Below are 19,533 nucleotides of genomic sequence, written 5' to 3'. Positions count from 1 at the left end.
AAAGCTCAGGCAGCAGCAGGCTTACCCTGCCAAACCCCGTTGGCACCCGTTGGTGTGGAGGCGGAGGGAGGCAGGAGGCTCAGGAACAGCAATTTGTCAGCGTTACACCAAAGCCCCCCCAGCCCTCCAGCTCCTAAGGTGGGCCGGGAATGGCCACATTCCCAGAAACCCTTTTGGTGTAGTAGCCACAGTGATTGGAGTATTGGAAAGTCTCCCATAAATATCTAGACTCCCTGCTGCTCCCCCCAAATCAGGAGATCCAGCAAGTGGAGCCATCACTGCTGTGTGGCCGTGCCTGTCAGATGGGGCCAGGGCTCCCTGGAGGTCCACAGCCCCCGTCTTTCCCTGTTGAGCTACACTCACCCTCTCCCCTCCTTATTACTTCCGTGGCTGAAGGATTTGGGTTTTTTAGCCTCTGCCCTAAGGAAACAGCCCATTTTTCAAAGCCCAGTACACACTTTACCTCCTCCAGGCAGCCTTCCAAGATCAGCCCAGCCCTCAAGATCCCTCTCAATGGATGAAGTCCTGTGTTATTACTGCTTTCCCAAGCAGTGGTGGGGATACATACCCTGAGATAGAGATGGCTATATACACACCTGGAGAGAGAGCGGGAGGGGCCTTGGGGTGTCCTCACCTTGAGCCACTCTTGCCCTGGTCACTGTGCTTCCAGCCCTATCGGCCTTCCTCTCTGGGTTCCTGGAGCATGCCATGCTCCCTCCCACCCCAGGGCCTTTGCACATGCTGCTCTCACTCGCTGGCCGGAATGTTTTTTTTCCCATGCCAGGACGACGAGGGTGCGGCACTTTACATCGACAGTCACAGCAGCACCCACACTCACAACCTGCTGGGGAGCAGGTGGGGAGCACTGGGGATGAAGCAGAGGAATGTGAGGCTGTGAGGAGACAGGGCTTAAGATCAGCCAGGCAGATGGGGACTATGGATGTCTTCCTATTGGGGGTCTGCACTCTGGCCTGGAGTCCAGCCAGATCATCATGTGCTCGGAGCCCCCCCTCCTCTGTTTCCAGCAGGAGGCCTGGGTGACTGTCTCGACCCAGGGCGGGCTGAGGAAGAGCTGGCGAAATGCCCCGGTGGCTTTGACTCCTACCAACGGGGGAGGCTGAGTGCTCATCACGGTCACCTCCTTTCGGGATTTTCTCATTTCTGCCCATGGAGTGCAGTGGCAAACAGCGGGGGGCTCACTTGACATCCACAACTGAGTGCCATCTGCCTTGGCCTTTGGGCGCCACGTAACCGGGTCCTGGCCACCCAGATCTATGCAGACGGGACGGGGGCTTTCTGGGAAGGACAGGGGTGCCACGCTTTCCCTTCCCTCTGTCTTAAACATGGGGAGGGGGTGTCTGGAGCCAACAGCAGCTGTTTCACCACCAAGGAAAGGCCACAGAGATCTCAGAGGCTCGTCAGGCAGGCGGGACAATGCTACTGATGCAGTGGGAGAGGCGCCACCTTCCAGAATGCTCGCTGTGTGTGAAACACAGGGGGCGTGTGCATAAGCCCCTTTAGTTGGGATTTCGGGTCCTGGCATCCAGGCGTTTTGCTCACTGGTTGGAGACTGTGACTGGGGACACCTGGGTGGCTCAGTGGCTGAACGTCTGCCTTTGGTTCAGGGCGTGATCCCGGAGTCCTGGGATCGAGTCCCGCATCAGGCTCCCCACAGGGAGCCTGCTTCTCTTTCTGCCTGTGTCTCTGCCTCTCTCTCTCTCTCTCTCTCTCTCTCTCTCTGTGTGTGTGTCTCATGAATAAATAAATATATATATATATATATATATATATATTTTTTTTTTTTTTTTAAGAAAACCATGACTGGGATGCAAGGCACAGTCAGAAATGCAGGGCTTTAGCAAAATGGGCTTTGGAGAAAAACCAAATAGCGACAGTCCCTCCACGGAGGCTCTGAAAAGGAAGAAGGCTCAGGAGGGATGAGTGACTCAGAAAAAGATCTCAGAGGTCAAACTTGGGGGATCCTCATGAGGAACAGAGGGAGAGTCACCATAAAGAACTCAGGCAGCTGGACGGGGACACCCCACCACCCAACAAGGAGCTCTGATTCCAAAGTCATGTCCAGGAGACAGAAGGAGGTGCCATCACCAAGGATGAGTGCAGACACAGGAAGCTTATGAGGATGAAGCCCTACAGGAACACGGCCCGCAAAGCGCCTCCCTCAACGATCCACAGGTGGCCTCAGGACATTGGTGTTGGCTCTGGGCACCAGGCCACCCAAACAGCGGTGCCTTGGAACAAGCTAGAAGTTTGCTCATCTTTCGTATGAAATCCCAAGCTGTGGTGGTCCGTCTGTTTCATGGAGCTGTCAGAGACCCAGGCTCCCCTCGTAATGGTCTGACATCCTTTTATTTTTTTAAAAATATTTTTATTTATTTATTGATGAGAGACACACACAGAGAGAGAGAGAGAGAGAGGCAGAGACACAGGCAGAGGGAGAAGCAGGCTCCATGCAGGGAGCCCGACGTGGGACTCCATCCCAGGTCTCCAGGATCACACCCTAGGCCGAAGGCGGTGCTAAACCACTGAGCCACCCCAGCTGCCCATGCTCTGACATCCTAAGGGGGATGGTCCCAGGTCCTAGATGGCTGTCACCATCGCTTCATTCCAGCCAGGGGGTAGGGAGGAGGGGCAGGCACAGTGCTTCTGCTGGCCCCTCCCTGGCTCCTGCACGGCCACCTGGCTTAGCTGCAAGGGAAGTAGGAAGTGCAGCTTTTCCCTGGTGGTGATGGGGTGGCGTATAAACCCCATCTTTCCAAGGAGGATAGCCCATGGTCTCTGCTACGGTGTGAGGAATCTGAGGTCCAGAGAGGGTGTCACAGTCCAGGCCTGCCTGACATCAAAGCCTGAGCCCACTCCCCGCCCCGGCCTCCACTTCCTGCAGCTTCTCCTGGAGGCTGAGGTCCAACCCATTGGTGGCCCTCTGCCCCGAGCCCACAGTGGCTCGTGAGTCCTTTGACACCACACGGGCATGTGCAGGGGATGGAGTGTGGAGTTCCAAGCTCAGGCCGGAAAGATCCCACCAGATGGCCAGGGTCAGGCCTCAGCATGCTGCCCCCTCCCTGGGGCTCTGGGAGGCCTGCCCTCCGGCCCCCATCCCCTCCGTTCTCCCTGGGCACCTGCTTGTATTTTCTTGATGGAGATCATTGCCATGTGAAGTTATTACTTCTGGTTTGTTCCTTATCATGTGCTCTCTTGAACTAGATCCTGAGCCCCTTGTCTCCTGTCTCCTGCCGTGTCCCCTCCATCTGGGACTGCCCCAGGAGATGCTCATTAAAAGCCGAATCAAGTGAGGGGTGTGGGGACATGCACTCGGTTCATAGTTCATCCCCGTTCTCCTCCACCCCGTGCCCAGCCTGGTCTCTCACACACACGCCCAAGGGGCCAGGGACCTCTGTCTTAAACATGGGGAGCCCATGTTTAAGCCCCCACGGGGGTTCTGGGTGGGGAGCTGCTCAGGAAGAAGGAAGAATCAAGTACGAGGGCACTATCCCGGCAGGTGGAGGGCAATGCAGGGGCCCTGCGTCCCATTCCCCCCAAGACGGCATGTGCAGAAAGGGGAAAGCGCTTCTTCCCAGGACCGAGATAAAGTCCTTGGGCTCCAAGAGAACTGAAGGGTCTGACAGTTTCCCTGACCTTTGGGGATTGAGGGGAACCTTGCTCCCTTGGGGTCAGCAGGGGCTCTGATAGGGCACAGGCGAGCTTCCCTCAAATAAGAGCGAAGGAGGGGCTCCCACCATGTGATTCAGGCTTTGGCTCCCGACCTGCACCCCAGAAGCTCAGAGAGTGCTCTGCCGGGAACACTGGACGGCTCCGACTTACCCTTTAACCCCAGACAAGACGCCCATTCCTCCGGCCTGTACCATTGCCCACCCACCCGCCACCCTCTACTTCCTTCCTCTGTCTCAGCTGGATCTCAAGGGCTTCATCTGCCCCTGTTCAGGAGTTGCATGTCATGACCCACCCACCCAGGGGGGTTTCTGGGGTGCTTCAGACGCCCTGTGCCAGCACTGCCACCTGCCCAGCCCTGGCCATCCGAGTCCCCCTGCCCTGGGGAGCAGGGCCTGGTACCTGCTTGTTCACGAACGGGTCCCTTCCCAGGAGGCACTCCTCCCTGCTCAGCAGGACCCCATCCCGAGTCTGGGGCTCTCTCCGGCAGCAGGCCTCCGGCACCTCGTCGCTGCCTGTAGTCAGCAGTCGGAACACGGACGCAAACCTGAAGTCTTCGGGCCCGTTGACGCCACAGCAGCCAAACTAGAAGGGGATCAAAGGGAGATCTGGTGGGTGGGAGCTGAACCCAGGGGAGGGGTGGTGGTGCAGAGATGGACAGCTGCTCCCAAGGCCAGGCGTGGAGCAGGGTCAAGCCTCAGCTAGGGGTTGGCTGTCTGTTCCTCCCATGTGACCCTGGGAAAGTCACCCGACGTCTCTGAGCCTTCAGTGTCCTCCTGTGCAAAAGGAGGCTGGAGGTAACAATTCCTACCTCACCAGGCAGCAGCACCCAAGACACGGTTGCTGTGATTAGCATCGCTGACAATCACAGCTGCTTGCAGACTGGGGTTAGGGATGGCAAATAGGTTTCGGCCGGAGTCTGGACCGTGTTCAATGGGCCCCTAATGACGGTCCAGAACGCCGTGTGGAGGCCGATTCCTAGGCCCCAGCTGGGCTCCGGGGGGCAGGCCCGAGTGATGACTGATGTCTGGCACAGGAGCCCAGGGGGCTCTGGAGGCCCCACATTTGCTCCACCTGGCATCACGGCTGTGAAGGCTCACAGCATCCCCAGGCGCGTCACTCACTGTGATCATGACGGAGTTCCAGGTGGCGGAGAAGACGTCTGTGTCATTGTTGCCCTGGTAGTGCTTGGTGAGCTCCTTGGTGAAGGACTCGCGAGTGAGCTGCGGGAAGAGGCAGAGGGCAGGCTCAGGTCCCCCCACCCCGGCCCGGGCCTCAACCCAGAGAGCTCTGCTCTGTCCTCCTGCACAGCACCTATTCTGGGGCTTGGGGGGCAGCCTGACTATCCTCTGCCTGTCCAATGGTTATTGCTGGGCATGGTGTGGAATGGAAGATTCCAGAATCTGGTGTGGGATTGTATCGGGTGGTTTGGAAGAGCAGAGACCCTTAGGGACCGTCCAATTCTGCCTCCAGAAAAACCCTCACAGGAAGAGGGTGGGGGTGGGTCACGGTCCGGGCTGGGATCGCTGGCTGAGAGGCTGTGGACTCTGCGGGACCCTCTCTGAGCGGGGGGTGGCCATGCAGGGGGGCCCGCACGTACATTTTCCCTGAAGATGAAGGCCAGGATGGCCGCCGAGAGCTCCGCCAAGAAGATGATGAGGATGAACAGAAAAAACTGTAAAGAGAAGAGGCAGGCTCGTGAGCCCCAGGGGCGGCGGGAAGGGGACCAGTGACCGCTTGCGGACGTGCCCTTCCATCTGTTACGCAGTTGACCGGACGTACCGATTTCAGGCGACCAAGGAACCTCACCGTTGTTCGTGAGCATACCAGCAACCCATCTGCAGACTCCGCAAACATTTCCATACAAACATGGGAAAGCAAACAAGCAAATATGCCTTCCGTGCAAATGGCACCCCTGCCACGATGCCCCTTGTGCAGTGCTCGGCCTGAACAACGCCACACAGCAGCCCTGGGAGGCGATCGATGTTGGTCTGTTTGGGCCCTCTCTGTGTGGACAGTGCACACCTCGGAGATCCAGAGCTCCCTGGGGGCCAGTGGCTGGCCTCCCACACCCCGCGGGCCCCAGCGCCGCCTCCCCCTCCCATGAGCGGTGCAGTCTGTGTTGACCTTCAACCACGACCAAGATGCAAGATGGGAGGCAAGGCGATGGGTCCATCAACATCTAGAAACCCAGGGGCCAGAGTCCGAAATCTAACAAGACCCCTCCCCGCTCTACTCGCCGCATTTCTTTATGTTCCCCAAATTATCCAGGGCGCCTCCTGTCTCGGGGCCCTTACGTGCTACACTCCCTCTGCCAGGAAGGCTCCTCCCTTCCGCACCCACCAGCTCCTCATTTTCCAGACGAGGCTCAGTGCGGCCTCTCACCAGGCGAGGCTGGCTCCCCCACATGGTGGTGCCCCACAGAGGTGCCTGCACAGCACCTGCTGGGCAGCCCCCCCATCTCTAACATCGGCACAGAGGCTCTAACAGCGCGCTGCATTCACAGTGCCCGCCAGCAAAGGTGTCGGGCCACGGCCATCGGATGAACGAACGAACCCACGAGTGACCCGCTCACCGTAACAACCTCGTTACGTGCTGCGTGGCAGCCCCTGGTCACTGTGGGCCCTGTTTGGTGAGGGCTGCTGGCAGGAGAAACAGGAAATGACTTTGCCTTCATCACTTCGCGCTGCTGGTGCCCTTGGCCATCTCAGTCTGCGACAGTCAGCCCCACTGGAGACCACCAGCAGAGGGCCAGATCCCCGGGGCCCACGGAGGCTGGTTCCTCCACAGCCTTGCAGCACCTCGGCCGCTGCCCTCACACCTGCACTAGATGTGCGTGGGCTGGAGGGAGGCAGAGAGTCTGGGGCTTAGCATCAGGACACCTCAGCCCCCTTGCCTCCCTTCGTGTGGCCGGGGGACAATCACGAAAAAAAAAAAAAACCTTTGATCCTCAGTTTCCTTGTCAGTAAAATGAGGATGCTAACATCCACTCCCGGGATCATTGTGGGGAGTCATGAAACAATGGATGTGATAGTTCTGTGTGTCGTCACAGAGGCTGAGCAAAGCTTGTGGTTGAGGCTTTTACAAGGACCACAGAAGGCAGCTCACACAGGAGCCTTGAGGGCCTGGCCCCGGGGATTCACTCAGTGCTCGTTTCCCCACAGACACGCTCCCGGCTGCTTGCAAGGCCCCTAGGTGTCCCTCCCCTGGATCGCATCCCTTGTGGTTTCTGTCCCTTTATCCTCATCTGGGAGGACCGCAGTCAGGTTCTCTCCTTGTCTTTTCAGCTCTAACAGCGACTGAAACAGGGTTTCTCCAGACTGCTAGGGCTGCGGGTGGAGAGCCTTGGGGTGGATTTTGAGATGGTCCCTCAAGGGTGTGGGCATGAAACACCTCCAGACTTGCCAATGGCTTCATTCATATTTTAAATGCCCAAACCCAAGGAAAATGCCCAAACCCAAGGAACAGGTGGGGCCCTCACAAGGCGTGGACCCCTTTGCACCTGGTCCCTCGTGGTCGTCTTCGGCCACGGGCTCGCCGGGCCATGCTGCCTCTGGCTCAGAGGGGCTCAGAGGGGCTTATTTGGCACTAGAAGCGGTGCCAGGGAACACCTGGGTGGCTCAGCAGTTGAGTGTCTGCCTTTGGCTCAGGGCGTTTTCTGGATACCCAGGATCGAGTCCCATGTCGGGCTCCCTGCAGGGAGCCTGCTTCTCCCTCTGCCTATGTCTTTGCCTTTGTCTCTCATGAATAAATAAATAAAATCTTTTAAAAAAAAAAAAAGAAGCCGGTGCCCACTGCACGACCTCTTTCCGTTTAGCCCCCACGTCCACAGTGGAGGAAACAAGCCAGAGAAGGGAACCACTACTCCAAAGCTGCGCAGCTCCAAAACGCCAGAGCAAAACCTCGCCTCTTAATGCAGCTGTCTCGCTGAGCGCCACGCTACCTCTTCTCTCTGCTGGAAAGACGGTTCGGGACTGGCCTGGGGGACTCTTCGGAGCCCTGGGGGTCTGCTTCCCCCTCTTGCCTGGGTTTGGGGACAGAGCTCCCCAACCAGAGGGGAGAGTCACAGAGGGCCTCCTGTGGCCCGGGCAGGCTGCACCCCGCCCCCCCCCAAGGCCGCAACTCCCACAGTCCATTCTGCACCCCGTCACCCCCACCCCCACCACCCCAAGAGACTCTGCAGCCTCGCATCCCCGGTGACAGTGATGGAGGCCCTGGCGGGGCTCCTGGCACTTCCATTTGGCCACTGATGGATGGGCATCTGGCCCCGTTTCACATGGCCACCCTGGGAGCCCTCCCTGTCCTCTGTCCTCTTGGCCGAGTCGCTGGCAGTTCTCAGGCTCGCGAGGAGTGGCCCTGGAGATGGTTTCCACCCTCTGCCAGGCGACTGGGCGGGCTCCGGCTATCGATCACAGCTTAGACGGTTATAAACTCTGGATGACACAGAGCTCAAGCCGCGTGCACGCCGTGCGCTCCTGGTCCCCGGAGCGTGTGGCCCCCCGGATGGGGCTTAGCACACTTCGGTTAGGGGGTGCAGCTAGAGCGCTTTGCGTGAGGCTGGCACAGGTAGGGCTGCTCAGATGGCGGCTCGGAACCAAGAGGCAGGCACGGCTCTCCCGACGGCAGGTGCTGGTGTGGACAAGGCCTGAAACACTGACGTTGGCTAACACCTACCGAGAGCTTACCACCGGGGTGCCCCGGATCTTACATGGCTTCTTTCTCAGGGCGTTCTCAGTGGCCTGGGGAAGCAGCCGCGGTTACCCTCAACACCTCCAGCTTACCACGGGGGAAACTGAGACCCGGAGAGGTAGTACTTTGACCAAGCTGGCCCATCCGGTCGGTGGCACACCTGGCTAAGTGTGGGAACTCTGATTCTAGAACTCAGCCTCTGAACACCTTGTTACCCTGGAACCCATTAGAGCCTCCAGGTCTGGAGGCTTTCTGATCGCCTGTAGGGTCTCTTGTCCCTATGAAGACCCTACAGGTTCTAGAAGACCAACAAGGTTCTTCTAGTTCCACATTTATCAAGTGATTGCATGTGCTAGGAACAGAGTTAGGCGAGATGCACATTTTCTCCTTGAGCCATGATCACAACACTATGGGTGGGAAGGCCGCGTCATCTGCTTCATCTTACATAGGAGGAGTCTAGGTTCAGAGAGGTGAAGTAACTGGCCTCAGGTCACACAGCCAGGAAGCAGCTGAGCAGGGATCACAACCTAGACTTTCCTGGCTCCAAAGCCCATGCTCTTACCACACTCCTAAGACCACCTCCTCTCTGTCCTTTTATTCCAGGGCTGTCCATTGAGCACCTGCTGTGTGCCAGGAGCTATGCCAGGTACCGGCAAGGCAGATGAGATCGCCATCCTCGTGCAGTGTACGCCGAGCCGAGGTTCGTGATTCATGAGATAAAATTCGTGAATGAAGCTAGTAGCTCACAGAGGGAGGAGGCCTGCAGATGTCCTTGCCAGGGCCCCCTCCTGCAGCAGGGGTGACGTGTGTGAGCGGGTCACCCGCAGCCAAGTGCAGGGCTGTGGTGCCAGCATCAGTAGCGATGCCACTTCTGCCCACTGGCCTTCCCCAGTGTGAGATTACTTCCTCTTGCTTCCTCCTGGTTATTCAGAGGGGCACCCCCGGACCCCATCACAGAGGCTTGTCCTGACGCCTCCCTGGGCTTCCCCCCACGGGGTGGGGCCTTTCCCAGGGTTTTTGAGTTAATCTCACCCCATCTCATTTGCCTAAGGACACATTTGCCAGTAATTCCTGAACATCAAATGTTCACTACTTTGCTTAGGATGGAAAAATTAACAAAGGGTCAGAAACTGCTATCTTGCCTACTTGCGTTTCCAGATTTTTCTAGCCCATCTGCCTATGGGCACATCTACTTTCAGTTCTCATTTCTAATAAATGTTTACCAAATTTACATACTTTATGTGCCATTCAGCTCATTTATCTCTTCTAAATACACTCATCTTGCTTTGCTGTTCTCCTTTCCAATTTAGCATGCCTTTGTCATAAAACAGAAAAAAAGAACTTTGAATCTTTAAATAAATAGATTAAAAACATTCTGTGAATGACTCAGAGGCAAGCAACTGCAAAAAAGGGATGACACAAAATATCCATTATAGGCTGAAATTGTCCTATTGTATGTGAAATGCTGTAAAATTGATCACCAGGAGTGTCTGGAAACAGTATCTTTAGAAAAATTGATCATTAGGTGATGTAGTCATTAGGCTCATTGGTTGGTGGAGGGTGATGGCACCCTGGGGTTTCAGCCTCAGAGCAGGGGGGAAGGGATGCGCTGTTCCCCCCACCCCAGCCCTCCTTCCCTGCTGAGGTGGCCAAAGTCACTCCCTCTGGGTCCTATTCCTGACAAGTCTTCCCTTCCTCCCCGAAGGTTGAGGAGCAGGGATGTCAGGCTTCTCAAGGGACCCCAGCAGCAACCAGGGGTGAGACTGGGTGCCTCTCTTCAGCAGGAACCACCACATGGCCAGTCCAGGTTAGGAGAGAGAAGTGGTTCTTCTTATTTTTTGGGTCATGAATCTTTTTGAAAACCTTCCAGAAGTGGTGGCACCTCTCCCCAGAAACACACGTGTTCACACAACACACACAAACAACACATGTGTATAGGCACACATACACACAAGGCCCTAATGTAATATTTTGTACATAATTTTGGGTGAATTTCAGACATGTGAGTCCATTTTAGATTAGGAGCCCCTCAACTAGCCCTGGTCTGAGAGACAGGGGACCTGGGTCCAAGGATTCCCTGCCTTTGACTTGCATGGAGACCTCAGGCTAATAGGTGCTGGGCTTCAAAGGTGGGGGGAGAGGGAAGGAATGGGAGGAGGGGGAAGGTCAGAGGGTAGGAAGAGGGGGAAGAGAGAGAGGGGAAGGGTGAGGGGAGGGGATGGAGAAAAGGAGAGGAAGGTGATGAGAGGGTAGGGGAGGAAGGGGAAGGAGGGGAGGGATGGAGCCAAAGAAGGGGAAGGGAGAGGATGGGGAGAGGACACAGGGGAATAGGGAGAGAGGGGCGGAGACTAGGATTGCTTAGGAGAGGGTTAAGGAAAGTTAGCAGAAATAGAAAGCAAGAGATCAGAGTCAGAGAAAGAGCAAGAAAAGAAAGGGATGGACACAGGTAGGTCTCCTAGATCTCCAGACTAGCAGAGAAAGGGAGGAAGGAGAAGGTGGCGAAGAGAGGGAGCTGGAAGGGGCTCCTTAAGGCTCTAAGGGCCGGGCCCAGCCACAGACAAGACCTAGCTTTCCCTTGGGAGTGGGGCCTGGGGCGGGGCGGGGGGGGGGGCACCTCAGCTGGTCCCTGGGTCTTGGTCTTCTCCACCTGGACTGCCGCGCCCACCCAGTGGCAGGCTCTTGTGGGGAGGGCTTTTGAGGCCCCCAGGCTGGCCTCTGGTCTTGGCTTCAGGGATGAGGCTGGTGTGTGTGGGGGGGCTGCTGAGGGGTGGGGGGGAGGAGAGGAGGGGTCGGCATGACCTGGGACCCATATCATGGCTCCTTTTAAAGACCCCCTGGGGGGCGGCTGAGTGGCTCAGTTAAGTGTCTGCCTTCAGCTCAGGTCGGGATCCCAGGGTCCCGGGATCGAGTCCTGCATCAGGCTCCCTGCTCAGCAAGGGCCTGCATCTCCTACTCCCTCTGCCCCCCTCCCTGCTCATACTCTCTCTCTCTCTCTTTCAAATAAATAAATAAATAAATAAATAAATAAATAAATAAATAAATAAATAAATCAATCAATCAATCAATCAATCAATCAATCTAAAAAAAAAAAATCAAATAAAGTACCCCTGGGCTCCTGAGCACCGGCTGGCTTTGCAGAGGGCTTCCCGCCAGGGGGCGCCCGCGGGTCTCTTTGTTTTCTCTCCAAATGCAAAGTTTGCAGTGTTCAGGCTGCCCAAAGCCAAAGGGACCCTGGGCTCCGAGTCACACGTTTCACAGCTGATTTCACTTCCTGCCTGGGATGTGGGGAATCTCACTGTGACAGGAATGGGGGCCGCCCAGTCTGTTCTAATCTGGGGAGGAGGGCTCGTGCCAGGCCTCTACCTCCCAAAGCCACAGGAGCAGACACCTTGCCACAGAGTCCTCCTGACGCCCGGCCCACCCCTCCCGGGCCACCTGACACCCGGCCTCTGCACCCACTCACCCACGAGGACCATCGGCACGTTGACCCATCCACACACATTTCTCTAAGCGGGGCTGTTTTCACTGGGCTCAAACTAGAAGCTCTCCAGCCCTGGGCGCCCACGGGACCTCACTGGGGTGGAAGGCCCATCCACCAAAGGCCAGCCCACAAGAATACGGAAGGTCAGAGAAACAGAACATCCACTGCTTGCCACACTTAGCTCCAACCTATGGCTCAGCTGCCCCTTGTTAAACAAGCAGAGACACTAAAGCTCAGAGAGGCTAAGAAGCCAGACCCAAGTCACACCATTAGTTAGGGGACAGAGCAGGCCTGCCTGCTGCCCACGTGTCCCCATGGGCCTCACAGCCTCCCACGTGCCTGTCCACCATGGAGGGGACGGCCGCTCAGCCCTTGATGCATCTTCAGCTCTTAGTGAACGACCTGGCCTGCAGTAGCAGCTCACGCACTATTTATCTAATGAATAAAGAGATTTCAGAGATCATATCAGCTCTATTCTAAAACTGGAAATGCAAGCTGTGACTGGATTATGGAACAGGTACCCTCCTTTTGCACCAAGGAGTTAGACATTTGAGTTCTTGGGAGAAGGCAAGGGGAAAAGCATCCTGGGCCGTGTGCTCAGCTGACCGTGTCTTGGCTGTTCAGCCCCGGAGGCCCAGGCCGCTCTCCACCTGACGGCAGGCACGGGCCCAGTGCAGGGAGCAGCAGGCTCTGGAAGCCGGGGCCGCAGGTGCAAGCGGAACAGGCTGGTGGCCTTCCTGCTCCAGGAGGCCAGCCCAGCTGGGCGTGACCTCTGAGTCCCCTGCAGTGTAGACACAGCACCCCCCCCCCATCACGCTTTTCCCCAGGAACCCATGGGTGGGGTGGGGGTGGGGCTACTCACAAACAGCAGCAGACACTTGTTCTCACGGACGGCCCCGCAGCAGCCCAGGAAGCCGAGCAGAAAGAGCAGGCCCCCCATGGCCAGGAGGATGTAGGCACCCGTGATAAGCAGGGGGTTGGCGGCCACGATCTCCCGGAAGCCGGTGGGGTCCACCATGACCCAGACGCCGATGCCCAGCAGGCAGGCCCCACCCAGCTGCTCCCAGGGCCGGGAGGGAGGGAGGGGGAGAGACAGGTAGACAGGGGGGTTAGCCACTGTGCACGCACACCGTCCCCCTGAGCGGGGCTCTGGGGCAGAGCCCAGAGAACCAGACAGAAACCCCACTTGCTGCACACACTGGCGTCCCAGCAATGCTTTTCTCTGGTTTGCATTTTCCTGGTCACCTGGACCTTAAGGGTGTCCCATAAACCCCATCTCCCATCTGCACCCCATCTGCCTCTTTTAGATTCTCCTTAAATGTCAGAGCTGCAGGGTAATGAGGGCACCAGGTGCCCCCTCTGATTCCACACTTCAGCCCCTGCTGAAGGCCACACAGCAAGCTCATGGCAGAGCCGGGGCTGAATCCCGGGCTTCTCTGACAGGCCCCGAGTCTACAGAACATGCTCTGAGGCCTGTGCTGGGCCTCAGACACACCCGGACACACGCCATCCGCTTTGTCCTCGACAGGAGCTCTCATCAGGGTGGGCTCGCCACTCTCAGACCGGCTCCTGGCAAGCCGTCTTGTTTGTGGTCCTGTCCACCGCGCATCTCTGCGTGCCTTACTCATCCTGGCTTAACCTCCCTGAACCTTAGCTTCCCCGGGGGGAAAAGAAGCTACCAACACCCCCTCCCCCAGGTGGCCCTGAGGAGGAAAGGACAGTTGATGGGAAGGTGATCAGTAAATATCCGTTCAGTCTTCCCAGGGGACAGGCCAGGCCTGGAAGCCCATCTGCCGTAGGAGAGCAGTTTGGCCTCAGCAGATTTTGAAGGGGGTAAAAGTGCCTGCAATCCCCATGCGGTGGGAGGACCGGAGGCCCCCAGAGGTGCGGGGCCAGCAATGCCAGCCTGCAGATAAGAGCAAACGGGTGAGCTCTGGTGTGGCTGAGAGGGGTGTGCAAGCTGGTGGGCAAATCAGCATGGCTTGGGGCTTGGAGCAGGAGACGAGATCCTTAGGTACAGGGGTCAGGGCAGGGGTGCAGCAGGGAGGCCCCGAAGTACCCAGCACGGGGTGGCAGTGAGGGGCAGGGAAAGGAAAGGCCCACCGGGGCTCCCAGTGACAGTCCACACTGCCACCCTGCATTGCACGCTGCTTTTCTCCTCCGTCCCTTATAAGAGATCCGGTCAAAGGCACCTCGCTCCTCATTGCTCTTAAGGTTTGGGGCTCAACCGCTGTGAGCAGAGGGCTGCGTCCCAGGCACAGACTGAGCTGCCCAAGGGGACGCAGCCCGATTTCAGGGGGCGACACTGGGGCTTGCCTGGGGCCACCCAGCTTGTAAGTTGGGTCTAGGATTCAAGTCTGGGGGGCTCCCTGTTCTTTAGGATTATGGGCAAGGGAGGGACCCCGGGACAATTGCTTGAATGTATACAAAATAGGAGAGATTGAAGAGAGACAGTGGTGACCAGAAAGGGACCTCTCTTTCACAGGGACCCTGCCCTGGAGGGCATCGGTGGACTTTTACTCACCCAGGTCCTGGCTGCACTAAAGTCAAAGGTTGAGGTGGGGTCGGGAGAGCCTGCGGGGGCTCAAGAGGCCAGGAGTGTGGCTCTGCCCCTGGGAGAAGCGAGGGGCCCGAGCAGAGCTCGGGGGTGCTGCCAGCAGGTGGGCTGTGCTGCAGGGCGCTGGGCTGGCCCCCTGAGCGCTCAGGCCTCTGTGCATAGACTCACCACAGACTCCATAGGCTGGATTCGGATGGAGCTAAGCCAGCAAGTGCTGGCACCTTCCAGGCGCTTCCTAAACAAATCTTGCTTAACTTCCCAAAAAACCCTGTTGAGGTAGGTAATTAAGGGATGAAGATACCGAGGTTCAGAGAGGTGAAATGTGTTTCTGATCACACAGCTGGTTAGATGCAGACCAGCTTTGAACTCTGGGTGCTCCCGGCCCCAGAGAGGTTTCAATTACGTCAGGTGGTCGCAGCAGCTCGGATGCCTGCAACAGCTCTGGGGAGGTCAGGGTCCAGTGGGGCTCTCTGTGCCCCAACACACAGGGATTCCAGACACTTTACTTCCCCTCAAAATCCAATGAGGCCAAACTGTTCTCCTATAACGGATGGGATTCCAGTCCTGCTGTGTCCCCAAGGAAAACTGCTATCTCCCGAAACTTGCTAATCACCTTCCCATCCACCCTGTCCTTTCTTCCTCGGGGCCACCAGGGGAAGGGAGGGGGAGTTCGTATCTTCTTTTACCCACGAGGCTCTCTCTGTTGCCCTCTTCTCCATTCCCTCCTTGTCCTCAGCCTCCACCAGGGGTCAGATCCAGTACTAAGGCCCCTACCCTTTGTCAGAGGGCCTGACAGCTCAGGATCTGTGCAAAACATCTCTCTTGAGACCGACTGTAGGCTCTTCGGACTGGGCCAGGCCCCACGGGGGGCGGGGGGACCTCTCATATGGGAAATTCTGTCTGGGTGGGTAGGTTTGCTTCTAGCACTGACCCCTACCTGTCCCCAGTACTCAGCCTGGTGTGACTATTTCTTTTTCTTTCTTTCTTTCTTTCTTTCTTTCTTTCTTTCTTTCTTTCTTTCTTCTTTTCTTTTCTTTTCTTTTTTTTTTTGGTGTGACCATTTCTAAGGTACAGCCTGTTATGCCCACCCAGCAGGCCCAGGGACACCCTGGGCACGTCCCAGCCATACTTACAAATATGAAGAAATTGAAGACAAACATCAGATACTTCATGCAGCTCAGACAGTCCCCTTCCATGGTGTTCTACCTACAAAACAGCAAGACTCTCAGTTTCCCTGCTGGAGGACCCTGCCCAGAAAGAACCCTTGGCCCCCCACCTGCCCTCCCCTATGGGGGTTCCTGGAAGAGGGACACTGGTAACGATTTCCTTGCTCAGAGGCAGCTCTTTACTCTGTGGGGCCAGCATTAGGAGAACTCGGGGAAGCCAGCCTGCCTGGGTCCAAGCCCAGTTCTACATTCATTTGCTGTGTGGTCTTGGGCAAATCGCTCCACCTCTCTGAATCTTGCTCTTTCCCACCTGAGAAAGGAGATCAAAACCAGAAGCTTCCTCCCAGCAGTATCATGAGGATTCACAGAAATAATGCAGGAACATGCTTAGTCTCACGCTTAGCACCACATCTAGCAGGTGGCAAGGGCTCAACAGGGCTGCCTGGAGACAGTGCTTAGTTGCAGAGGTGAGCCTTCCATCTGGCCGATGAGCCACTCAGGCTCAGAGCCTTCGGGAACTGGCCAAGGTCACGGAGCAGGAGCAGAATCCTGGGCCTCACAAACTTCCTGCCGCCGCATATGCCCTCCAACCTACAGCACGTCCCAGGGTGGTTCCATGGTGCCAGGGAGGAGGGCTGTCAGAGGCAGAAGGGGGTATGGGCACCTACCTGGGCACCCGAGCCCTGCTCCTGAGGCCAAGCCCTCCTTACACCCTGACTACCCCCCGTCATGGGACCTGCGGCATCCCACCTACCTAAGGAGCCTTCCCTGTCCCTACCTAACAGTATGTCCCAGGTAGTGAGTCACTGGATACAGCTCCATTCAGCCAGCATTTATTGTGCACCAACTGTGTGCCAGGTGCTGGGACTTGAAACCAATAAGAGGCAGCCCTTCTGCATCCCCAGGGGAGGCAGACGGCAACTGCTGTCATGAGTCAGACCCCAAGGCACACAGTCATGCTCGCATTCAGTATTCAATACTGCCATACTTTGTTCATGACAACCCCGGGGAGAGAGACCTGGGGCGGGGATCAGAGGTCCATGTGACAGGTGAGGAGACCAGGCTCACAGTGAACTAACACATGGCCAACCTCCTCCAGCTGCTAACGGGCAGGGCTGCGGCTCGGCCTGGCCTGAGTGGCTCTTCAGGTGACCCCAGCAGGCGGTCTGAGCTTCTACGACAGGACGCGGTGCAAAGGGTCCTGGGAGTATTGCTGGAAGCTGTCGAATGTTGGGGGGGATGATGGTGCTTCCTTACTTCCCACGGTTTCCCATCCTCCCTCTGGAGAGAGCCGGGCTCAGTTTGCCTTACCCACCAAAGTAAGGTTGACAAATCCTGTCTTAAGTGGTTGCTGCCAGGATTATTATGATTCATCTTAATAATAGCAGTCCCTGTTTGGGGAGCACCTGCTGTGTGCTAATCCTGGGCCCAGTGCTTCACACCTATTATCTTATTTAATTCTTGTAACAACCAGTGAGGTATGGGCACTGGTTATCGCAAATTTTCACAGTAGTCTGGCAAGGTGTATGTGATTATCGGAGAGATTAAGGGATCTGCCCAAGGCCACACGGCATGTAGGAGGTGATGCTTAGATCTAACACCAACGTCCACATACGGCACCTGGTATGTGGTGGGCACTGAGCAAATCTGCCCCTTCCCACCCCAAACCACCATCTGATGCCCCCCCCCCCCCCAGCAAGGAAAGCCAACACCCTCATAGTCTAAGGAGCAAAGGGGCCAGGGCAACGCTCGCCTCCCACCCACTCAGATCATTCCACTGGTGATGACAGTACCAGCCCCATGCAGCATTTTGGTTTAGGCCAGAGGGTTTTAAAAGTGCATTTGAATCTATGTTGAGGAAAGCACAGCAGAACCTCCTACTGGGGAAGGGCGTGCAGGAAAGTGTGGTGCCTCTCGTCAACTCTTCTTGTGGTTTTTGCTATTGTGCCAAGGGTCTGACCTTAGTCGGGCAGTGGGCCCGGCACCACTCAGGCACCTGGGAGTCCATGAGGAGGGTGCTGGATCAGATAGGCATGGGCCATGGGGCCCCAGGGTTCCCTCCTTCCATGGCCCGGCCCCTGCTGGCTGCTCTACTAGGTTTATTGAGCCCGAAAAAAAGACAGAGCTGAGCAGGGGACACACGGACAGGGCACAGAGCATCATCAGAGCCACATTTACTTTCATTTTTTATTGAGTGTCAGAAACCAATGCATCGGGTCACCCAGTGATGAACCCAAGGCCACTCCAAGAGAAAACCAGCGAATGAACCTGAACCAAGGGCTCCAGGCCCAAAGCCTTTGTCCTTCCAGAGGCGCCCAGCCCAAGGGCTTTCCTTAGATTGGGCCAGAGGAGAAGGGGAACACAGGGTTCCTGGGGTCACCTGGCTGGTCTCCACCCCTGTGAATAATAACATGATTGAGAATTTAGCAGGTGCAGGGCTCCATCCTTAGACTTGACATGTATGAACTCACAACAACCTGTGAGGTAAGTACAATCATCATCCCAGTTTTCCAGAGAAGGAAACTGAGGCAGACGGAGGCTAGGTGACTTGCCTGAGGTGGCAGCTGCTGAGTGGTAAAGCCGAGACTTGAACCAGGCAGTCTAATTTGGAGGAACAAAGGATGGAGTGTGTGTGTGTGTGTGTGTGTGTGTGTGTGTGTGGAGAGAGAGAGAGAGAGAGAGAGAGAGAGAGACAGGACTCCTCCCTTCACTGAGCTGTGGCTTGAGTTTATGAAATGTCATTGGCCTCCAAAGCTAGAGTCTGGTGACAGCATCCACTCCCTTCCAGGGATCTTTCAAGCACCTCCAGCCTCACTCCTGCTCGCGGCCTCCTCCTCTCTCACCCAGCTGTGGCCCCAGCCTTGGCCTGGTCTCCCTACCTCCAGCCACACCTCCAGAGGGGCCTTTCCATAGAGCACATCTAGCTACATGATGCCCCTGCTAAACGCCTGGCCTCTACAGGAGACCAGCCACCCCCTAACTGTGGTCTGCAAGGTTCTCCAAGACTCCCACGGCCACCTTCTGTGCCTTTGCCCCATCGCCGACATTAAAGGAGAGTCCCCGAAGCTCATTTAGTGCCTCCACTCATGCTGATCCCTTCTGTTCAAACTGCCTTGCCCTCTCCTGCCTTTCCATTCATTTCCTATTCATCCCCCTAGGCATCACCTCCTTCCCTGATACCCCCCATCCTGCCTTCCCAAGAGCTCCCGTGGCCTCTGCTGACCTCCACCACTGCCCTACTATACTGTATACCATTACGTCATCGGCCAGTGTTCCAGTGAGCTCCCTATGGCATGGGATGGCAGCTGTGTCCCCCTCCTGGGACACAGCAGGCCCTGGTACATGGTCTGGACTGCATAAAAGCCCACAACATAGCAAATGTGAATTAAACAGCATGGGCAGGAAGTCTGGTGCCAGGCTAAGGGCTTTGCAGCCTCCTTATCCCCAACAGAGAGAAGGGGCAGGAGGATTCACACAAGCAGGGGGGCTCCTAACTTTCTCCTTTCCTCTCTCTGCTGTGCCCTCTCCAGAGTGAGGACAGTCCTCATGTGACTCCTCCTGATGCTCCATTTGCCTGTCTTTCTCTCCAGATCTTCTCCAGGCCAGAGAGCCCAGAGCTGCCCTGGATAGCCAGGATCAAGAGGACCTGTCCCTTCCTTTGTCCCAGGACCCGTCCCCTCCAGGGGGTGGTGGGAGGGCTGAGATTTGGTGGGGACTCCCAGGTCTGGTCAGCCTGCTGTTTAGCCAGCCTGTCTTCTGACTGGCCCGTGCCATTGTGCACCAGTTGCTGAACATCTTGACCCTCGTCCTTGACTGTGGGTTATCTTTGTCTCCTCCGTCATCCCTATGCCCAGGCTCCCTGCTTCCACGGCAATTCCCCAGGATGCCATCTCCAGGCCCACCTAACCAGCCATGCCCCTCTTCCACCCCAGTCTTCTAGAAGCAACATCTCA

The 19,533-nt window shown here is 56.7% G+C and overlaps 1 protein-coding gene across 3 annotated transcripts in view; it reads right to left on the bottom strand.

The window, feature by feature from the left end:
* Positions 1-19,533, bottom strand: part of TSPAN18 (tetraspanin 18) — a 187,717-nt gene that overhangs the window by 5,470 nt on the left and 162,714 nt on the right. For 2 of the 3 annotated variants that reach the window (XM_072758810.1, XM_072758809.1), the window contains exons 5-9: positions 15,548-15,620; positions 12,720-12,914; positions 5,288-5,362; positions 4,812-4,910; positions 4,090-4,272 (exon numbers count right to left, since the gene is read on the bottom strand). In XM_072758810.1, the coding sequence (XP_072614911.1) occupies positions 4,090-4,272; positions 4,812-4,910; positions 5,288-5,362; positions 12,720-12,914; positions 15,548-15,610 (615 nt within the window). In that variant the 5' untranslated portion in view covers positions 15,611-15,620. Of the gene's footprint in view, positions 1-2,364; positions 2,707-4,089; positions 4,273-4,811; positions 4,911-5,287; positions 5,363-12,719; positions 12,915-15,547; positions 15,621-19,533 lie in introns of those variants that run through there. The other variant, XM_072758812.1, reaches the window with a different exon arrangement.

Source organism: Vulpes vulpes, chromosome 5 (genome assembly GCF_048418805.1).
Source record: "Vulpes vulpes isolate BD-2025 chromosome 5, VulVul3, whole genome shotgun sequence".
Taxonomy (NCBI): Eukaryota; Metazoa; Chordata; class Mammalia; order Carnivora; family Canidae; genus Vulpes; species Vulpes vulpes.
This window is presented reverse-complemented; position numbering and strand designations above follow the sequence as displayed.